Source organism: Gigantopelta aegis, chromosome 3 (assembly GCF_016097555.1).
Source record: "Gigantopelta aegis isolate Gae_Host chromosome 3, Gae_host_genome, whole genome shotgun sequence".
In the NCBI taxonomy this organism is placed as follows: domain Eukaryota; kingdom Metazoa; phylum Mollusca; class Gastropoda; order Neomphalida; family Peltospiridae; genus Gigantopelta; species Gigantopelta aegis.
Window position 1 is genome coordinate 86,019,014 of NC_054701.1, and position 22,733 is coordinate 86,041,746.

Consider the following 22,733-nt stretch of genomic DNA (forward strand, 5'->3'; position numbering starts at 1 on the left):
ATTTTGTAAAGGCTGGTAGGTATTTAGTTCATTGGTTCGCATCCCGGTATCAGCTCTAACCCAGACCGATTAACGCAGTAAGCCCACTACATCAACTTCTCACTCACTAACCCACTGTCCTGGACAGACAGCCCCGATTACTGAGGTGTATGCCCAGGTCAGGGTGCTTGGATATAAGCACGAAAATAAGTTAAAATGAATGAATGGTGTGACAACACGTCAGGTGTAGTCGGTCTAATTGACTCATGTGAGTTACTCGGTCCGATGCTATCGTATTGTGTAACCTGCTTTGACTCCTAATATACTGAAACGCTTTAAGAACGCAACACACATTGCACCAAACATTCAATATTTCATTTAAAAAATGAGACTTTAATCAACTGCATAACACATTACTATCTTAAAGGGACATTCCTGAGTTTGCTGCCTTGTAAGATGTTTCTGACTAATATATTTTTACGATTAAACTTACAAATTAAATATATTTTCTTGTTTAGAACATCAGTGTGTTTCTGGTCGTCTTTAATATTTGTAAGAAGCCCAAACTGGATTTTGTATTCAAATAATTTCGTACGTACGAAAAAACAATATTTTAGGAAATAAAATTAAATTTAACCTAGTACACATATTAGAACGATCAGAAACACGTTTAATATACAGACACTAATATTTTATACAGAAAAATATATTTGATATGTAATTACAATCGTTAAAAAGTCTCTGTAAGTCGATAACATCTTAAAAATTACAGCAAACTCAGGAAGGTCCCTTTAATATTTGCAAAGTGTTGTGAAAATATCCCGGCTCACACATGCGCCATACTGTTCATGTTTCCACCTGTAACATCTTTCTTCTTTGTGTAGAAATCCTGAATAGGTTAATACAGCCAAAAAAGTATTAAAAAGTATTACAATGGGAAATACTGACTATTAACTCAGTCTGCACATGATACAGCAATTAATTTAGATATAACTGAAAAAGGCTATATGTAGTTCTATATGTACTAAATGTTTATTCAATTTAAACCAGACAGGATACACATTTAATAAAATGTAGCTATAAGATTTATGAAGAATGTAATTTTAAATAGGTGCAATGATTTACTTTACCTTGTATTAATTTTGATACAGATTTAGAAAATGTGATTGAAGTAAATTATGCAGAAAAATCTTGTTCAATTGAAAATGTTAGAACATTTGGTCTAGTAGAACACTAACACCCATAGGTAGAAATACTACTGTCTTAAAATCCTGAATCTCAGCTAAACTAAATAATTTATTTGCATCCGTTGCAAATCCGTCAGTTAAAGGATCCAAGATTCACAATGCAACTTATTAAATGGAAAGAAAAAACTAATAAAATTATACGTCAACAAATTGTGAAACCTGTTGAACATAGCGGTATTGGACCTCATTTTTCCACAAAACGCGCTCGCATTCTTGATATTTGGCAAATGTGGCAAATGCGTTCGGGTTTTGGGACGGTCGTTAACAGAAGCGCATTTTTAAAAGTCCCTAATCATGGGCGTATGGGGACTCTTTGATTTAGGGGGGCTGGAGGGGTTGATTTGCCCGAAATTTTACCCAGATACAATCTGCCCGATTTTCCCCACTGTTTTGCCCGAATTTGTCGTACGCCCATGTCCCTAATATACTAGAATACATTACAACATAAAGGATTACATGGCTAAAGCGGATTAAGACTGCAGATTCAAAATGGAAAACTTTGCAATGTGCTGAAAACGTATTTGAAATAGACGATAACATCATGAATAATATTAAACTTTTTATTTTTTCTTGTTTTTGTTTTTTTATATCCTTTTAGCTTGGAGTCCTTGTTTAAACACATGTAAACTTAAAATGAATAATGCAATGCTACAATACAAGTATATATGGTTTAATGATGATATTAGAATGTTATAAACAAATAAATAACACGGACTGGAGTAAAGTCGGAATTGAATTTATAAATTATTTATTAGATGAGAACAGTAAAATCATAATTTCGTGCTGGGGTGTCGTTAAACATTCATTCATTCATTCAGTAAAATGATAAAACGTAATGAGTTTAAACTGATTTGTAATATTGATTCTAATTTTCTTACGTTTATCGCCAATGTTAAGTTTGCGTTTAGCTTCATTTCTGACAAAATAATTGTTAGACCAAATAAACGCGGTATACAGTTGTACCTATGAATGTTTATCTTGATGAACATGAAGGTAAGCCTTTACTTGTCGCCAGAAAACACATCAACATTTTAGACTGTACAGTGCTGAATGCTTTCAGAAATACATATCAGATGAAACGATGACAAAGTTTTAGTATAAACAAATATAATACAAGTCTATAGGAGGACCTATTAAATAATTCATTGATTGTTTGACTAACATATTGGTTGACTGACTGATTCATTCATCCACTGAAAACAAATGTAAAGGAATAGAAAATGGTCAAAATGGAATTGATGGGTGTTTAACGACACCTCAGCACAAACATACATATCGGCTGTTAGGTGTAGACAAGTCCAGTTCTGTTGTTCATATTAAATGATTTAGTTGTTCAATGTAAATTGCTGTATTATAGAACACATATATTGTTCGGTTAATATTGACATGCATACCAGTTTGTGTGTGTTTCTGTGCGTCATTTTTTAGTTTTGTATATTGGTCTTTTGTCTATACATGTTCCTTTAAGAGGAATGAAAAATAGTACCTGAATAAATATTAAACACGTGTGTAATAATCATAAAGAAATGGTGCTAATGCATTGGCCGACAGCCGACGAATAGACATCGCGTGACATAGCATAGATCCTAGCCTCTTGGTTGGCAGTGTGCTGTAAGTGCAGTGCAGTGGATATGCATAAAGAAACCGAATAGAGGCCTTCAGATGTACCGCCCGATGTTTGACAGGCAGAAGCGAATACCGTCACTTATCATGGCGATATATTTGTTATTCGTCCTTATTGGTATCATCTCTAAAGGTAAGATACACAGTGTCTGTCTGTCTGTCTGTGTGTGTGTGTGTGTATGTGTGTGTGTGTTGCTTATAAATTAAATTGTTATTATTGTGTATTCATTGACAATTTATATTTCTTAAGAAACACGCACACACACACGCACGCACGCGCACACTATATATATATATATATATATATATATATAAGACTGAATAGGTATGTACAGGTTTCAAAATGTCTTTACCACTATAGTAAGACTGAAATATATATATATATATATATATATATATATATATATATATATATATATATCTATTCAGTCTTACTATAGTGGTAAAGACATTTTGAAACCGTGTGATAAATTTATTTTGTATCGCACATATGTGGACCAGGACCCATATTCACAAAATATCGTAAGCCTAGTTTTACACGTAAACGTAAATCTACGACTGAAGAGCTATTCACGAAACAACGAAAACGTAAGTTACGTGTAAAGTTGGACGTAAATATAAGAGTGCATCCAGTTACAACTAACGCTGTACGTAAGTCTTGTCATATAATAAATCAAGCACGATCGCCGTTATTTACTATTATTTACGAAAACTGGCAGCAGTTCCAATAATTGAAGCAGTTTGCGATGGCGAACGCCCACGGATTTAACACATTTTTGTTGGTGATCGAACGGATGTTTTCGACTCGGCCAATTTCTCCTCAGTTACAGAAATATTAAGAAATATTCTCAAGTTCGTACCAAAACGCGGATCGTCACCAATACCAAAATGTCATGGTTCGCCGTTCGCGATGTTATTATTAGCAGACGACAAACGAAATTGAGTTTTGCCATTTTTGTTATTTACCCGGTAGCCATCATTTCTAATGGAGTGGGTTTTTTTAATGTGTCCGGTGAGTGTGTTAAATCGTAGATTTACGTCCAACTAAGTTACGTTTACATTTACGACCGTCTTTGAGAATGAGGTGCTTCTTGCACGTAAACGTAAATCTACGGCAGAAGCAAGTGCTAGTCGTAGACGTAAATTTACACCTTTTTGTGAATATGGGTCCAGACCCATATTCACAAAACATCGTAAGTCTAGTTTTACACGTAAACGTAAATCTACGACTGAAGAGCTATTCACGAAACATCGAAAACGTAAGTTACGTGTAAAGTTGGACGTAAATATAAGAGTGCCTCCGGTTACAACTAACGTTGCACGTAAGTCGTGTACATATAATAAATCAAGCACGATCGCCGATATTTACTATTATTTACTGAAACTGACAGCATTTCAAATCTACGGCAGACGTAAGTGCTAGTCGTAGACGTAAACTGACACCTTTTTGTGGATATGGGTCCTGAACTTTTAAATGGGGAATTCCCTTTTTATTTTTAATGCAGTTAGCGCCTTTTATTTACTGACGTCATGTATGATTTACAAATGACATCAAATCGTATTGGCAACATTACACAAGGCTGCCGCAGATTATGATTCTTAATGTTAAGTAAATAAATGAAAGGAGTTTTGATCAAAGATTTAACAAAATGTTGTTATGATGTTAAAGTAAAAACTTTTTTTTTTTTTTTTTAAATATAAAAGAAGGTATGTAAGAAATAAAGAACTTCACATACGTTGTTTTCCCTTCCTATTTATTGCACTCGTTTATTTTGCGAAAGTACATACCACTTGACCGCTACGCGGTTTCGTGGTATACTTACGCAAAATAAACTCGTAATGAACTGTGCTCCCGTTTCACGAGAGATTATACATTTTACCCGGGTCCTGCTACCTCTTTCGGTCGTAGTCTCCAAAACTCATAACTATAACTTAGGACACCAATCTAATTAAAATTAGCTCCACTATTACATGTGGATCTAACACCAGCCAGTTGGAGCTCATGTCCACCAATCAAAACCTTACTTGCAGAATCCTGCCAGTGATTTAAAACTAACAACACTGCGCAGTCCCCAATGTCCAGGTAACATTTCGTCTGTAAATAATAATTTAAATATTGACCAATCACACTTCGCCTTTTATAACGTTATTTGGGAGCATACAAATTCAAAAAATATCGGGCGAGTCTATTTTAGTGGCCGCATTACAGCGAACCATACCAATACGTACGGGGTGGGTTATCAGTCTTCAATTTTACATTAAAAATTATTTATTTATTTAAAAAAAACAAAAAAACTAAAGCAGTCTTCAGTTTTACATTACAAATTATTTATTTTATAAAATAAAACATGTTTTAAGGCATTCGTAATTCACACGAAACATGTCGTATACCCTCAGGATAATTCGGAATGTTTTCAAATTATTTTTAAATCACTGGCAGGATTCTGCAAGTAAGGTTTTGATTGGTGGACATGAGCTCCAACTGGCTGGTGTTAGATCCACATGTAATAGTGGAGCTAATCTTAATTAGATTGTTAGGACACCAGCAAACTTGCTATACCACTCAAACTACTATGCTCAAACAGATGAAAAAGAACATTACAGGTTATATATTTTTTTCAGGTTAATTATAATTCTTATTATAAAAATAGAGAAAAATAATCAAAATTGTATTATATATATAACTAAAACTAACCATCAGTTAAAAGAGTACCACGATCTCCTTTTCTGAAAAACAAGCACTGAGCAAATGGATATCTCTGTTAACCAACCAGTCTCATCTAAACCGCTCCCTATTAAAGTCTGACAGGACCCTTAAAACAGTCCCGTCCTTGCTTATTGGTAAAGTGTTTACAAACTTTAATTCCGAACGTTACTCTCTATTAAAGTCTAACGGAACCGTTATGTCGGTTCCGCCCTTGCTTATTCGGAAAGGTAATTCCACTTAAATCTACCCAGATATCCTCAAATTGCACAGACAGAAATGCTATATGAATGCTATATGAAACATAATTTAGATAATAAATGTACAGAAAAATGTACGTTCAAACCGATATATTAGTCTAAGGCCCCACAAAACAAACCATCACAGTTCTATAAATTGCCAATTAAAACTAACTATGACGCTCCTATTTCCTAGTAACTTAAAAAAAACCTATTACTTAATTATACATACGACATTTTATACGTGTAATAATAATAAAGTTAAGACTATTTGGAAGCAAGCACAACCGTAAATCATAACAAGACTATAACAAAAAATACAACACTCACTATCAACAGCCAAATTCGAAAATCATGCACAGATACCCACAAAACACACGGAATGCACGATTTTTATTATGCACCATTTTCACTGGCCAGCAAATCAATGTTCTACAATACGATTGGCTGGGTAATTAAAATTCCTTTACTAAGCCTGTAGTTTCCCGAAAACACCCGAGTAAGTTTCCACTCAAGTATCAAAGTAAATATGGCCTCATTTCACACTTATGTCGACAATTAGAACAAAGTACCGCAATATAATGCAGCTAAACTTAACGTAACATTCGTGCCATTCCTATATAAATAATGTCAGTATTAGTGATTAGTATATTTAGTAAGATGAAGAATCAGAAGGAAAACCAAATAAAAATAATAACTAAGGAAATATGCAAGGATAGATCGGCAGAAAACCAGGAACGTTACATAATATTTAAACAATTTGAATCATAAAAAATTTAATGAATTAGACACAAATCACCAGACTGTCATGAATTGGATGCCACTGTAACATGTTTTCAAATTAAAGAACATTTTTAAACCCGTGAATACACAACTTGTGAACTAGGGTAGGGTTTCCTGTCTTAATCTTCACAAACCGTAAAAAAGAAAGAAAAAGGAACAAACACAAATCGTTGGTTTCATTATGATTTGGTGTGTTCGAGATTGGAGTGACAGCACAGATTATTTATAAATCGCCTGGACGTTCTCCACTTGGTGAAGTCGCGTTCACAATTTGGAACTGGTGAACGCAACAGAGCGGTCGCAACACAAGCTGTTCACATCTTTGTTCAAGACAAATAGATGTTCGAGTAGATAACTCCAACGCCAACAACCCCGTCTGTAATCTGCTAAACACACTTGTAACATAGGCCTATATTTCTTTAAATTATGATGCTATGTTTGTCCAGTCTGATGGGTGATTTTATTGTTTTACCATGAGAGTGGACGAGAAGGCTGATTAGTCAGGATAATACAATACAAATAATCAATGTAGGTACATTTTAAAACTTTGTATACAAATCAAAGTGTTTTTAAAACTTTAAAATTAATTATGGGTGGAATGTAGAAGATTGTACCACAATTATGTTACCAAATGTCCTTTTCTCGTCGGCGTCCGTTACCTTGTAGAGTCAAACGTGCATTAAGCAACCATCAGTGAGAGTACTTATTAATAACTGACCTTTTAGAACAGGTGACTGCTTAATGCAGATGCCGCTAGAGCAGGTTTGGTTGTATGTAATAATACCGGTGTACTGACTAATGGAGATCTTCTACATGACCAGTTTACCGCATTTAATATATACGTCGTTCAGATGGAATGCTATTTTATAGGGTCTACACTGTGTGTGTGTGTGTGTGTGTGTGTGTGTGTGTGTGTGTGTGTGTGTGTGTGTGTGTGTGTGTGTGCCACGGGGATCCTATAATACCCGTAACTGAATAAAACACGATTATCCAAATCTCTCTCCTAACTGTATATCTATTAGATCTCTCTGTATCGGGCAGTCTATACCCGAGTGGCTCGGCTCTAGGTATGATCAGAGATACTATCTTATATAAAAGTATAATATATAGCATGTTTAGTTCACTAGAAAACACAACAAAACACAATACACTTTGGAATCTGTATTAACCCTACGCTGACAAATGTATGCCGCAGTAGTTAATTAACAACAACAAATATAACAACCCAGAACTAAACACTTAATTAGTTAATCACTAGGTGTCTAGTTTACGCAATAACAACCCAGAACTAAACACTTAATTAGTTAATCACTAGGTGTCTAGTTTACGCAATAACAACCCAGAACTAAACACTTAATTAGTTAATCACTAGGTGTCTAGTTTACGCAATATTCTATTCACTTCACCGTGATACAACACACACACACGTGTGATAATGAGAAACGCTGCCCGGGGAACTTAATTAATAAAGGAATTACAACTCCATTCCTAACTGGTCAATTTTTAATTAACCCTTAACTACTCATTCAGTAACCTTGTAATACTGGTACATATCACCATAAAGACAATAACCTACAGTTTACCTAGGTCCTCTAGGATGACTGGTTAAGCTTTAATAATTTTTAGAACAATGAATCCTACAGTTTACTTCGTCAGATTACCGGAAACACCGTCTAAATAATATTGGTATAATACAGTATTAAAATATTTAAAGTCACATCAATCACATCAAGGTTATACAACAGAGCAGAAAAATATATATTTACCAAGTCCAAACGGACTAACGTTCCCTGGGAGCCTTCCTTTTATTTCTCCCCGATAAATCTAAATCCTATCTATTTATTACAAAACCGAATATCGCCTGGGGGCACATCGCGGTCCTCCCCCTATCATGTGAATTTTCCACAGCGACCAAGACGGCATCTTTTTCTTAGATGGTCAGACTAGCTGTCGCCAATCGCGGAGGTATTACGTAACTACTGGCCACATGGCCTCCGCACCTGGTCTGGGTGTGTATTAGAGGGTACGGTCGCGCGGAGGTATTACGTAACAAAGTGCCCACCTAGTCTAAGTGCATATTGGGACTGCACACGGCCCTCTAAAACAATTAATATCGCCACAGGCGAAAAGAAATTAAGAGCATGTTCCGTCACAGTGTGTGTTGGGTGTTACGTTTGTATCAATTATTCTAGCAAATGCACCCCATAAGCGCTCTATAGTGTTATGTTAGGTGCAACAAAATAGGAATACTTACTACAGCTTAAAGGTAGACTAAACTCCAGCAAGAGCGTTATGTGCTGGACAGATGCATACCCGGACCACCAACACATACTGACACTTTAACAAATGAAAAACGCGTAATTTTAGAATTAATAAAAAAACCGTGATTATTCCTGCTAACTGGGGCCAGCCATTTTGTTTATTTTTTGTGACGTCCGGTGGTATAGCTTGGGGCGAAGTGACGTCAGCTCAGGTCCAACTTCTCTATTATGCACAGTGTAAACAAATGCTCTAATTTACGACAAGGCGCTTCGTTTTCATCAACCTGACTTGTAAAACAACAAATGACTTGATAGTATAATAAACTATTTAACTAAATATATTTGAATTTGCATCAATATAACGAAATAGAGTTTAAAATCCAAAGAAAAAATGCATATTATTAGGCCTATTGGTAGGATACGTTCGAGCAAAAACGACCACTCACGATACCCAAGTGATAATTTTCCTTTGTCTGGGACTACGTAATTGGTCAGTTTTGTGATTTTAGATGGGAAAGTCTACTTAATCAAGGGTTTTACAGAATTACTTACAGTAATAAAGCTGGTAAAGTCCATTACGATTTGAGGTTATCACGCAATACCCTGTGATCTTAATAAAAGAGGCACGTCTTTTTAGTGTGTCTGGGGACCGTATAAATATACACCTGCCAATCAAGAACCACAGGTACATGCCACGGAAAGAAAAGACCAATTAAGCAAGAAAATACTCCGACTATTATTTCAGTACGTGGGTTAATTTATATACAAAATATAATAGTTATTTCAACATTTTGACAATGGTGGTTTATTTTGTATTGAAAAATAAACCAGATATACACGTTGCTGTGTTACTGGGATAGATATTATTACAGAACATTGCGATGCATCCGCATAAATCAGGTATGTTTTATTTCTTCAGTTCGAAGACTAATTCATGACGTGATACGTTAGGTATTACGTAACCACCAGCTCGCCAGAGGGCGTATTCACTGGGATGGTACAAAATGGCTGCGCCCGTTATATATAATAGCCGTCACATTTAACCGTTTTATTAATTAACTGTACGATTATACTTGTTGATATTAAGCAATAATGTGCAATATGTATCATTGAATATGCACACCAGTCCAAACGCCTTGCATTCCTTTAATCGGGACACAAATTATGTGTACATCAGAGTAACTAGGAGAAATGTGATGGAATCATTTCGTTTCCATCCAGAATTAGTTTTATAATTTTTACGTGATACTGACTTTTATTCTAAATTTTAATTTGATCTGTCTGTGATATTTTAATTTTTTAATTTTTTTGAATTTAACTGTTGAATTTTTCTATTGATGTTGATCATCACTCTATTTGTTTGCATTTACCATAGTTTGACACCCAATAGCCGATGTATTTTTCGTGCTGGGGTGTCGTTAAACATTCATTCATTCATTCGTTCATTCATTCAGAGTAACCCATGTTATTATAGACTATACATTTGAAAATTACAGTTATACTCATTCAAAGATAAGTATAATGATGAAGCCTAGTGTCTGTTAAGTGTCGTCTGTTCATACACGCTATTACCTACTAAACATTTTGTTTTTATTAGTTTCTCTTGCCCAGGATCTTTGCAAAACGTGCAAGCCATTTCCTGATGAAGACCGACGAGACCAGCTTTACAAACTTGGTGCATTAGAATACCCTATCAGTGATGCATATATTGATGAAGAAACCTGGTACTGCAGCCGGATGGATCTTGCAAAAACAGCGCCAGGAATCAGTCAATGTGGGACTTTATTCCCCATATGGGCTAAAGAAGGTGAGTGGGATAAGGAAATAATTATGTGTTTTATTTAACGACGCACTCAACACATTTTAAAGGGACATTTCTGACTTTGCTGCAATTTTTAAGATGTTATCGACTAACAGAGATGTTTAACGATTGTAATTGCATATCAAATATATTTTTCTGCATAAAATATTAGTGGCTGTATATTAAACATGTTTATGATCGTTCTAACATTTGTATTAGGTTAAATTTCATTTTATTTCTTAAAAAAAACAAAAAACATTTCGTACGTACACAATTATTTGAAGACAAAATCCAGTTTGGGCTTCTTATAAGATGACCAGAAACACACTGAATATACAGATACTGATATTCTAAACAAGAAAATATATTTAATATATAAGTTTAATCGTAGAAATATTTTATTAGTCCTAAACATCTTACAATGCAGCAAAGTCAGGAATGTCCCTTTAAGTACCCTTATATCACGTCGGACATATAATTAAAGACCATAGAAATAATTAGAGAGAATCTTAATTAGCAGCAAGGGATACTTTATATGCATTATCCAAAAGACAAGATAGTAAATATCATGGCCTTTGTTACCGACGTGGATCAATCTTACACTGACTGCGCACCAGACGAGTGCTTTACCACAGGGCTACGTCCTGCCACAAACGATTCATGGATCTCAGCAAATAATATGTTTGTGATACTTGGATACTTACAATATTGTGGCATTTCTGTCTCAATTGTGTTTCTTGCTTAAAGATATTTCGCCCTCAAAAGCAAGGTCTTTACGATATGTGTTAATGATTCACAATTAACACGCTTCGACAATATAACAGTTTAAGAGTGATAAGCTATAACATTCGTGATGGTTATGACGCTTTCATTAATATGCATATTCAATATAGTTTATGGAAGATTCATTACAACCTTTCGGGGACCAAATTTAAATATTATTTTGTAGATTACTTTAACCCAGTGAACAAAATGAATTGGGGTGACGCTTCCAAAATGTGATCGAGGCTAACAGCAACTTGTTTCCAAATTGTCGTCATTATATGCTATACATTCAAAGCAATATATATATTATTGTTGCCTCAAACTTAGAAAAAGGCAAATAATAAACATTTTGCAACACCGAGGGTAAACGAGTAATATTTTTAAATGTGGGTGGAGTCAACTTTGTGGGGTTTTTTTAAATAGTGGTCATTATCACACACTGTATTGCTTACTGTTTCATCAGAAACAGTATACACGTGTTTCATGCTTTAAACTTGGTAAATAACTATCAAAATTGGTTTGACAAAATGTCGAAGAACAAGATGACATATTGGGATTTGTTTTTCCAAAATGATTACAATCACTACTTATTGCTAGTCATTAGACACATTTGTTTTATCTTGATTCAAACTTAGTAACGGCCAATTATACCTCGTATATTTTAAAATGGCCGCCATTGTCACCCAATATTTTGCTCCTTGCTAATAATTTAAAAGCGACATACAAGTGTTTGTTTCTTCAAACTTCGTAACATTTTTAAATCGACTCTTCATCACACGGACCAATTAAATTATATTTTGACATCTGGATTTGACCAACATACCTTGCTTATTGCCAATCATTTACTAAGTATAAACCTGTACTAACTATAGACAGAACACATCCTTTACAAAAATAACATTACAGGCATCCCTTTGTTGCGAAACACATTTAAAAAAAATGCAAATTATAGCTTTTAATAGATATCTCTGACATATAGTAACCGATGTTGTTGTTCATGATTTTGTTAATTAATTAATTTCATTTCATTAATTAATCAGTACAGATGTTAAATAAAATGCAGCCAATGTAATAAGTCAAAGACATCATTCTAAATATGCATTTTCTCTATTTGTTTGTCTATCAATATTTCTCTAGTTATCGACGTGGCTGTCTGTCTACCTGCCCGTTTCTCTCTATATAATTAAACCATTTTCATTACAGAGCTGGTAGATGACAATGAAATCTTTAATGTGACTGTGTGTGCACAGATACCAGGACATACCTGTCATGAATCGTTTGTAATAAAAGCCAAACTTTGTGGGATGTACAAGAGTTATAATCTCAAACAAACAGCCGCAGATGCTGCGTACTGTCTTGGTAAGTATTATGCTAATTTATACTTGCAACATTTATAGTAAATGTATTGCCAATTAATATCATTTTATTAAGCTTTCAATTCGACTTCCTGTTTTGCGTTATGGCTGCGTGCAGCTGAAAGTTGAGTTGAGAGCCCGCGTTTAATCCAAGAAATTGACGATCTCAGCCAGAGATGACCTAAACAAATGTACTACAAAAGGTAGAGTTCATCTACAGTACAAAATATTGAACAATTTGGTAACGAACGGTCAACGGGTTCTAGTGACAGAGCAAAAATCTTGGGAGAAATGGATTAGTTAAAGTCTTTTGTGCAGGAATCCACTGACAACCAAACCGACAAATTGTTGGAACGAATTGAAGGCTGACGTTAACAAGCTTTGTGACCACGTGACAACAGCAGAAGAGGGAATTTTGAATAACACTAAATAAATAGTTTTAATGAAACAAAAACTCGAACATCTGGAAAACCCCCCGATTTCTTGAAAATGAAGTGTATTCTCGAAATTATTGAGTAACTTGTTAGTGGAAGAGAATACATGTACATATGGTCAGGTGATTTTGAATGAAATATGTTTTTATTACTAGTTTCTTGTCATATAGTCATACGTACCCGACATTGTATAATTCAGTGACTAAAGTACTGTCGGAAATAGAATTAAAATGATTTTCGTCGATTATTTCTTACATACTAAACTGACAAGTAAATATTTTGTAAACATGTATTTAATGATAGTATGCCTAATTTAGCATTTACCTGTTGAGGCTCTCATTCATGTACAAGGTGTTGTTTACTCTTGAAATTAAAAGAATGATGTCAGTTAACAGATGTGTGCACTTTATTGGAACAGCCTATAACACATTTTGATCAACATGTCAATTTCATTGCTGCTGTAATATGTGAGGGATGGTTTCTGGTTTACCCCTATCCCTCTCCAAAACAAAATATTTGTAGAAATTTATAAGTAACTTTTGCGAAAAACTGTTAAACGAGCTCAATGACGGATTTAGTGGGCCTTGTTTCTCTAAATATGCAGTATAAATGAAACTTACATTCATTAGGAATACCAAACCTAGTTATTGTATGATCCAGAATATTTTAACTGAACTACGATCGAGGGAATTCCATGATACGCTTCTTTTTTAAAATTTGGAACTCTTCTTGTGATGAGACATGAAAAATACGAAAAAACAGACTCGTAGTGATGAGGCTATATATACGACAACCGTATACTGTCTTTGTGGATTTTATATAAACGATCGCCATGTATAGAGACTTGGCAAATGAGGACCGGCTATATACATAGCAAATAATAAAAAAATATATTATTTCATGACGAAAATAACCGCGAATACGCTGAAATAAAATAATAAACAGTCGGAACATGAACTCACCATTTATTATTATTATTATTATTATTAGGCGCGTGTGCAAATTATTTTGACTGGTTCGCAAAGTGGTATTTCGGTTTTAATGTATAGCGTAAAAAAACCAATGTACTGTTGCATGTTTTGTCATCCAAAGGTTGGCTAATTATTACTTAACCCAGTTGAATCCAGTTCTACGTGCAGGGACAATATCAGCCTGCCGTTTGTGCGTGTGTGCACGCACGTTAATCTTGCATTTTTATAGCCAAAACTCCTCCAGATAAAACCGCCCCTCCACCCTAAAAGGTAGTAGTAGGCTAATAATAATAATAATAATAATAATAGTAGTAGTAGTAGTAGTAGTAGTAGTAGTAGTGTGTATTATTATTATTATTACATGTATTATAATGTTGGTAAAATCACGTCGCGGTGGGGTGGGGTGAGTGGGTGGGTGCAGTTGTTTACAGAAACGTTACATACATTTAGGGGGGGGGGGGGACCCGGGAGTGGTCTCAGCTTTACTAGTAGCCTATAAAAAATGTATTTTGAGTTTTATTGGCCCTTGCAATTTTGAGCATTTGAAATGTGACTAAATACAGCAAAACAACCGTTTAGTCATATTTATTTAAGGTAAAATTACCTTTTTTTTTACAAAATTTACGTAAGCAGCCTCAAAATTGCAATCAGTGAAAAATTATTAAGTTCAAGCCCTGTTGTAGTTTGTGTACTGTCCGTAGTTAGTTTCTCTTCAGTTAATCTACCTCAGCCGCTGATAATTTGTAATTGTTATTTTTATTTATTTATTTATTCATCATCATCATCATCATCATCATCATCGTTCATCATCATCAGCATCAGCATCATCAACATCAACATCAACATCATCATCATCATTATTATTATTTATTTATTTATTATAATTAATTTTTGGTTAGTACTATAGGGACAATATGCCGCTATTCATATAACGTACATAAAAGGGTCCGCTAAATTCATATACTCCCCAACCCCGTCCCCTGTTCAGAAAATGCACTGTTCGTACAGTACTTAGTGTGTATTCCAGATGGTTCGGTAATATGGATCAATCAAATACATAGACAAAAACTACATATATGTGGTTTTCTGATTTCTGTATTCCACGAGTGTATTTCCTGCAGGAAACCCGATGCCGCAGGAGAGGGGTTTCCGGCAGGAATTACACGAGTGGAATACAGAAATCAGAAAACCACATATATGTAGTTTTGTATTTATTACATACCCTAAATTGGAAATATGTTTCCAAATAATAATTTAAAAAATTGTAACACTGTTGGCTAATGACGGGGATTCTAAATTTACACAAGTAGGTCAGCTACTACGCGGACCGAAGAACCACCAATTATTACACATAGGAATATAGTTCTATTTAAACAAATAGAAATAAGAAAGAACGAGTGAAAAATTACCTATAATATTTTTAATTTTTTAAATGTTTAATTGTTGTTTTATTTTTAAATAGTTTATTGCCCCAGAAATATGTTATGATAGTGTCAGGGTTGGGGCCCTGATTTCACTACCTTACAAAGTACATAACAAACAATAAACTAATATATAAGAAAGGAGCAGTAACAAAAGTGGAAATAAAATGAAGATTGAAAAGAGAAAACTTAAAATGAAATTATTGATATACTTCCAAACTGGCGTCATACTTAAAATTATACACATAACAAAAGTATTAAGTGTCTCGGTTGTGGCCTTCTAGAACTTTTAACCATGGTCCCCAATTGTCGTCGAATTCTGTATGTAAAAAGTTTTTATAATATATGTATTTTTCTATTTGTAACTTATCTTTAATAAAATTGTTGATACCAGTTTCATTTAGTGTACTCTTTTGTAATTTTGATTTGTATATGTAATATTTTAAGTTAACAATTAACCAGTTTACAAATGTATGTTTACTATTTATAATTCCAAATAAAACTGTGTTCCTATTCGACTGGGTATAATCACCTTTTTGTAATAACCATTTGTCTATAATACTCCAGAGTTCAACGACTTTAGGACAGTCATAAACTAGATGCGGCAGTGTTTCTGGTTCATGTGAACAAACGTTACATATACTAGAATCAATCAGTTTTATTTTATGTAAAAAGGTAGTTGTTGGTATAATTCTATGTAAAATCTGGTATTGAAACCACAACAGCGCTGGGTCTTTTAAAGAGCGAAATGGTAAACTATAATATTTTGCTCATAATGAAGAGGTAAAATCACACCCTTCCGCTGAATATTTCATTTGTGATGTAGGAACTATAGATGATTTATTTAGTAGTTTGTAAAAGATTTTACTTCCCAATTGGTCTTTTAGAAAGAATTTAATTTTCGATGCAAATATTGGATTTTTGCCTAAATTGAATGTTTGGTTATTTGTATTTATTTTATCACGCATATAGGAATTGACAGCCGTTAATAACGAGGTATATTCTAAAAAAATTGACCTTATGTTATATTTTGCTTTGAAGGTATCAAAGTTCATGTATCGTCCTTCGTCATCTAATAAATCTTGTATAAATAATATACCTTTTTCAATGTAGTGTTTATAAAATATAGTTTTTTTGTCATAATTTTAATGATATTGTTTGAAATGCCTTTTAAAGACAATGCAATAGCTAAAATTCACGAACAATATAATATTTAATTTGCTCGTAATACGTCAGAAAACCTTCAGCGTGCCAGTTTTATCAACGAAGAAAAATGTCAAGAATTGTTCACTCAGTGTCTGAGTCGTGTGTTTTCTTTTATTGATGTTCATGGAATTATTCGTTACTGAAAAGTTTAAGTTTATATTAAATGTGCCTCCATAAATCATCGCTCCACTGAATAATCCGGTTGACAGTTCATTCAAGTTTTGTACGCGAGGAGACGGTGCATGCGACGGCATTGTTGCTAAAGTCGACAACAAAATAGCATTTTAAACAAACCAAGCACAAACTTTGTTTACATATCGCGAAGGGCATTCCCGGTAAATAGTAGCGCTGGATACGGTATAGTTCCGGCAGTTGAGTTGAATACGGAAAAGTGTATTTCATTTTTGTATTCAGGGCTGTATTTATATAGTAAGATTTAATGGGTATGTAATAGATGTACTTATTTACCGCCTATATACATGTTAGCTGTAAATATAGCCAGCCCTCGTTAGACACGGCCTTCGTATATATAGTCACATCGTATATAAACACTGTCTAGATAGAGTATTCTTTAAAAATGTAACAATTCCTATCCCCAAGTCAGCTGTTATGGCATATTTTGTATAATAATGAATTTGACAAGGTGGAAAATGGCGGTGTTTGTGATCCAGATGTTTAAAGTTTTTCGCATACGACTAACGATAAATTTACTTATAGACGCAAAGGCCTAACTAGTCGAGATTGTCGACGTTTAACATGCTTCTGTTACTAAAATAAATTAATGTATAAGCTTATTATCATTCAGTACATGTTTTTATTATTTTTTAATAACTTATTTAAAAAAAAATAATCTATTTACCCTACGTCGCAGAGGACGGTCAAGCGTTCTCGTTACACGAGCTTGGTAAATCGTTTTGGCACTGCGGTTATTCGGGAAATGCCCGTCACGTGACTCAAAATAATACGTCACACCTCTGCTCTCCAAAAAGTGTTATTTTTCTCAGAATTATGGACCGTACCCATAATTCAATTATTTTTTTATAAAATATGAATAATAAGTGTGATATGGTGGTTATGTAGATGGTTCAATAAAGTACTTTTAGGTACAAATCAAATGTATATATTGTCATATAATACCTTGTTGGGTCAATAATTAGGTCAACCGTCTGTGAGAGAGCGCGTTTAAGAACCATTTTGTGTGTGATCTATTATACCGGTATTAAAGGTGCTATCTCCAAGTTGCATAATAACATCTATTGCAAATATTAAAAAAAAAAACTTTAACATTTAAAGACTACACCATTAAATATATGCCCATAAATGATTATAAGAAACAATTTTATCTACCAGTAATCTTTATCTGTAGAATCTTTATCACAAACAGATGCTCACATATGACTATGATATAGCACCTTTTAGTGGTTGTAAGATTGTGTAAATTGCAAGTTTCTATTGAATTTATATTCACTAAATATGCTGGTCATAATTAATAATTTATGCTGCAATTCAAAATAATCAGTTAACTTGCAGTTTTAAATTACATGTTTGTTTACGATAAATGCAATTGACACATATCAATCAAAATGTGTTATAGTCTGTTCCAATAAAGGTCACAGATCACCTGTTTACTGACATCTTTATTTGAATTTCAAGAGTAAACACAACCTTGTACCAAAGACAACCAAACAAGTAAACGCTAAATTAGGTAGACTATCATTAAATAGATATTTACAAACTATTTACTTGTCAGTTTAATATAAAAGAAATAATGGACGAAAATCGTTTTTATATCATTTCCGACACTACTTTAGCACATGTTATTCTTGTCTCGACTACACCGAGCTATAAATGCGTGACATCACATAACCTGGTTACGTCGCACCCGATGTAAAGTTATTAATCAGTAAGTCGCAGTGTTGTGAGTGTATGTTCAAGTCAATCCCGTTATACCTTATTTTTTCTCTTTAAAGCTAGGTTCATACTTCTCTGCCGACACTGGTCGGCGGGTACCCGGCACACTCCGTCGTGACAGTGTTCATACTCAGTCCGCTTTCCTTATGCTCGCCGTTCAACAGACGAGTGCATTTCGGAATTTTCACGTGCGTTTTTTTACGACTGGCAATTCATACTTTGCATGTTATCGTGAACCGCGCTACAAATGGATTAATCATCAGATGAAGCTGTGTTATGTTATGCGCTGCATAGGCGTCATAGGGCTAAAACAAATTTAAATAAACGATGACCAGTGAGACAAATAGATATGTGTAGAAATGTAAGTGGTGATTTCATTCGCTTATTCACGATATGAGATGTTCTTTCCGATTAACAGCAACATATGATATATGCACGATCCCAGAGACAGAATAACACATACCACCACGGCCTTTGTTACACCAGTTGTGGAGAAATGGCTCGAGTCTACCAGGTGGGATTGGTCCAACAACCTACCACACCATGGGCGGACACTACCGCTGAGCTACGTCCCTCTCCCATGTATGCATGTATGTATGTATGTATGTATGTATTGATGTATGAATATCTATATATGGTATGTATGTCGAGGTTGACTATTACATACATAGATATTAACGCACTGGCGCAGGGGATAATTAAATCCTTTCTGGCCTCACAAATTGTCCCATGCCGTTGCTGGGACTCGAACCTGTGGCACCGATTCGCCCGCAAATTGCAAGACTAACCACGATACGCTCTGGGCTATCGAAGCTTCCATAAAAAAGGAAGCTCTTTTAACTCAACCATATGCATGGGGCCTACAATCTACGCGGTCGACCCCGCTTACGTGCATTAAACAGTGGGCAGACCTGGCACTGGCTAGTATGTATTGATGTATGAATATCTATATATTGTATGTATGTCGAGGTTGACTGTTACATACATAGATATTAACACACTGGCGCAGGGGATAATTAAATCCTTTCTGGTCTCACAAATTGTCCCATGCCGTTGCTGGGACTCGAACCTGTGGCACCGAATCGCCCGTAAATTGCAAGACTAACCACGATACGCTCTGAGCTATCGAAGCTTCCATATGTATGTATGCATGTATGCACGCATGTACGCATGTATGCATGGATGTATGCAGGTATGTATGCATGTATGTATGTATTCACATTAGTATTGGTGTTTATTTCACACTTTTTTTCATATATTTATATATACATGTACATGTATGCATATTTCTACGGTTTATATTTTTGTCATATGACAACAGATATGGTACTGATAATGGTCTACCAATTTTTTTTATGGATGTGTGAAAAACATATTATCCATAGTGTTTAACTGAATTGTTTTTTTAACTTACATGTAGTATGTGTAACACGTGAATGCTTACTGACATTTTAATATACTTTTACATACCTAAATAACTTAACATGTATACTTAATGAATACCCCATCCTCCAACCACCCCCCGTCAGTCCAACCGTCGTGCCCTCCAGTGTCAGCACCCCTCAAGATTGGGAATAGATCCTGCGTTGGAATCCCTAGGAGAGGGACGCAGAATCACACAACAGTGATAGTCCAACGCTGGTATTAATAAGTAGAGATATATTAAGGTAGATTTTTGGAAAGTTTTGCGTCTGGTGAGTCGTCGCTCTGGACCCCCTCTAGTGATGTGGCTCATTTGCATATGACACGTGCGCCGTTTTCATGGACTATTGCTCGTTTCCATACCTTCGAACATTTCTCTTTTCATGTTATAACGTTTCATACACGGCAGTAAAAACTTATCATCAATTATCTTTGTCTTTTGTGTGTCACAATAACCTTTGCCTTTTAGTATATACATATGTATGTATGCATACAAAATGTGTACTATTTGGCAAAAATAAAATGAGTATACAACTTTAAAAAGGACAATACTCTGCATGCAGTAGTAATTAAATGAAAAAAGAAGACAAACTTGTGAAATAATTAATTCCAAATGGTTAAATTAGTGTTCTTCAGTAACATGTCATCATTTCCGAAGAAGGTTACACGTGGAAAGGTGATTTTTAAAAAAGACTTTAGAGCACTTCCATCAATTAGCAGTATTGACAGTAAAAAAGAAAAGAAAAAATACAGAAGTAAAAGTTTCATCTGTATTCAGCAGCCATTTGTCTTTAGTGGTCGCTTTTGACTACTCCTTATTGTTGCCGTTTAGGACATTTTTGACTGTATTGGGTTAATATAACTTAACAACTTCGCCCTATCAAAGGTTTGAGAGCGAAGTGACTTCGCTCTATAATTTTGACCTTGCGTGAGGCCTATACACACACACACACACACACACACACACACATATATATATATATATATATATATATATATATATATATATATATATATTTAATAGATTTGTCGTTAGATTCATCAAACTGCATCAAGACGTAATCTGGTCTATTGTTAAAAAACAAAACAACACAAAATAAAGGCTTATACTATTTACAATTCACTCTTATTTGCAACTATTTAGGAATGAATGAATGGTTAACGACACCCCAGCACGAAAAATACACCGGCTAAAGTATAGTAATTCAAAACACGAAGTGATGATCAACATCAATATACAATTAAAGAGTCAAATAAAAACACAGTTTAAAGAACTGTGCAAAAGTACAAATATCACAAATAGATAAAATAAAATTTAGAGTAAAAGTCAGTATCACGAGTCTGGAATGACAGGCGTATTAAATGTCAGAATTAAAGTATTCATCGGATTTAAGTTATCGTTTTAACGAACCTTTATCTGCTTGAAGAAACACCTTGTGAAGAGAGATTTTCACAAATCTCATCTTCGCTGACACATTCCAAATATCTTATTCTAATGAAACCCTTCGATTAATTCCTGGATTAATGTGCACTTACCTTGATTTTGATATTGCACAGCATCTCTGCAGAGCATTCCACCAGCAATGAACCATTTCGAAGCCTTTTAACGCTTTTAGGTTCACTGGCCAAGCCTTCGAGACCCTTTTGTACAAGAAAAGATGACAATTGTTTTACAAAGGCTCCGTCATCTGAAGATTCAATTACAAGGAATCTTGGCCAAGCTAGAGAAGAAACCACTTTTGATTTCTTCAAGGTCGATATAGTCGTGGACTGTTCATCAAGTTTTTGACTATATATACAAAACAAAGATTGTTTGCTCACGAGCTTGGCGTGACTAGCTGATTGATCAGGTCGGGCCTCCATGATCACCCGTCTAGCTGACCTCCAGGCCAAAGTGGTGTGTTGCCAGAAAGGATATCCGTAGATATGCCCCCAACTCAACCACCAGGATCCCATCATCCAGCATTACGGGATGCACTTCACAGTCAACAAGGTGCACCAAAAGGGGAGTTGTACTGTATTAGCCATTCTCATAAAGAATGTTTCACCCCTGCACCACAGTGATGTTACAGTACTTGCATGGGATGTTTTTATCAAGGTCATATAATTTTCATTAGGCCAAAAAAAAAAATTGTTGTGGTTGCGATTACCCGTCTGTCCCTAGAAAAACACAGGCGGCCCTGTTTTTAAAGAAAATCATGCACACAAAAATTGCCGAGCGAGAGTCTAAACTGATATCACCAACAAGCAGATTCGTTTTTTGTTTAACTTTTGCACAATATTCAATTGAGAATTAAATTGCATTCAAAACCGAAAGTAGAAATTTCTACGAAGAATATGTTCTTAAACTAGTACCGTTGCGTACTCGAAATACTATTACTATGAAAACTACATTTTACCTAGTTAGATAAAATACAGAAATATACAAAGTTCTTTATTTGTCATATGCCTATTTTATATTTTAAATATTATATTAAACATAATTAAACATAAGAACAAACTTGCTCTCTTGCTACATATATAGAGGATTCGTCATGGGTATTTCTTAATATAGAAAATAACCGAGTCTATGTTAAAGGGACATTCCTGAGTTTGCTGCATTGTAATAAGC

The 22,733-nt window shown here is 34.6% G+C and overlaps 1 protein-coding gene across 1 annotated transcript; it reads left to right on the forward strand.

Annotated features, from left to right (window-relative positions):
* Positions 1-2,862: 2,862 nt before the first annotated feature.
* LOC121368908 lies at positions 2,863-21,911 on the forward strand. The gene is made up of 4 exons (XM_041493667.1): positions 2,863-2,982; positions 10,434-10,643; positions 12,606-12,761; positions 21,739-21,911. Exons 1-4 carry the CDS (start codon positions 2,889-2,891, stop codon positions 21,909-21,911), a joined length of 633 nt encoding a protein of 210 aa, XP_041349601.1. The 5' UTR covers positions 2,863-2,888.
* The last annotated feature ends 822 nt before the right edge of the window (positions 21,912-22,733 follow it).

What these genes read in the sequence shown, in the direction of transcription:
- LOC121368908 (XM_041493667.1), top strand. Translation starts at nt 2,889, where the DNA reads ATGTACCGCCCGATGTTTGACAGGCAGAAGCGAATACCGTCACTTATC. An exon ending in TATTGGTATCATCTCTAAAG is followed by an intron (nt 2,983 to 10,433) that starts GTAAGATACACA and finishes TGTTTTTATTAG; the next exon opens with TTTCTCTTGCCCAGGATCTT. An exon ending in AGATGCTGCGTACTGTCTTG is followed by an intron (nt 12,762 to 21,738) that starts GTAAGTATTATG and finishes TAACGCTTTTAG; the next exon opens with GTTCACTGGCCAAGCCTTCG.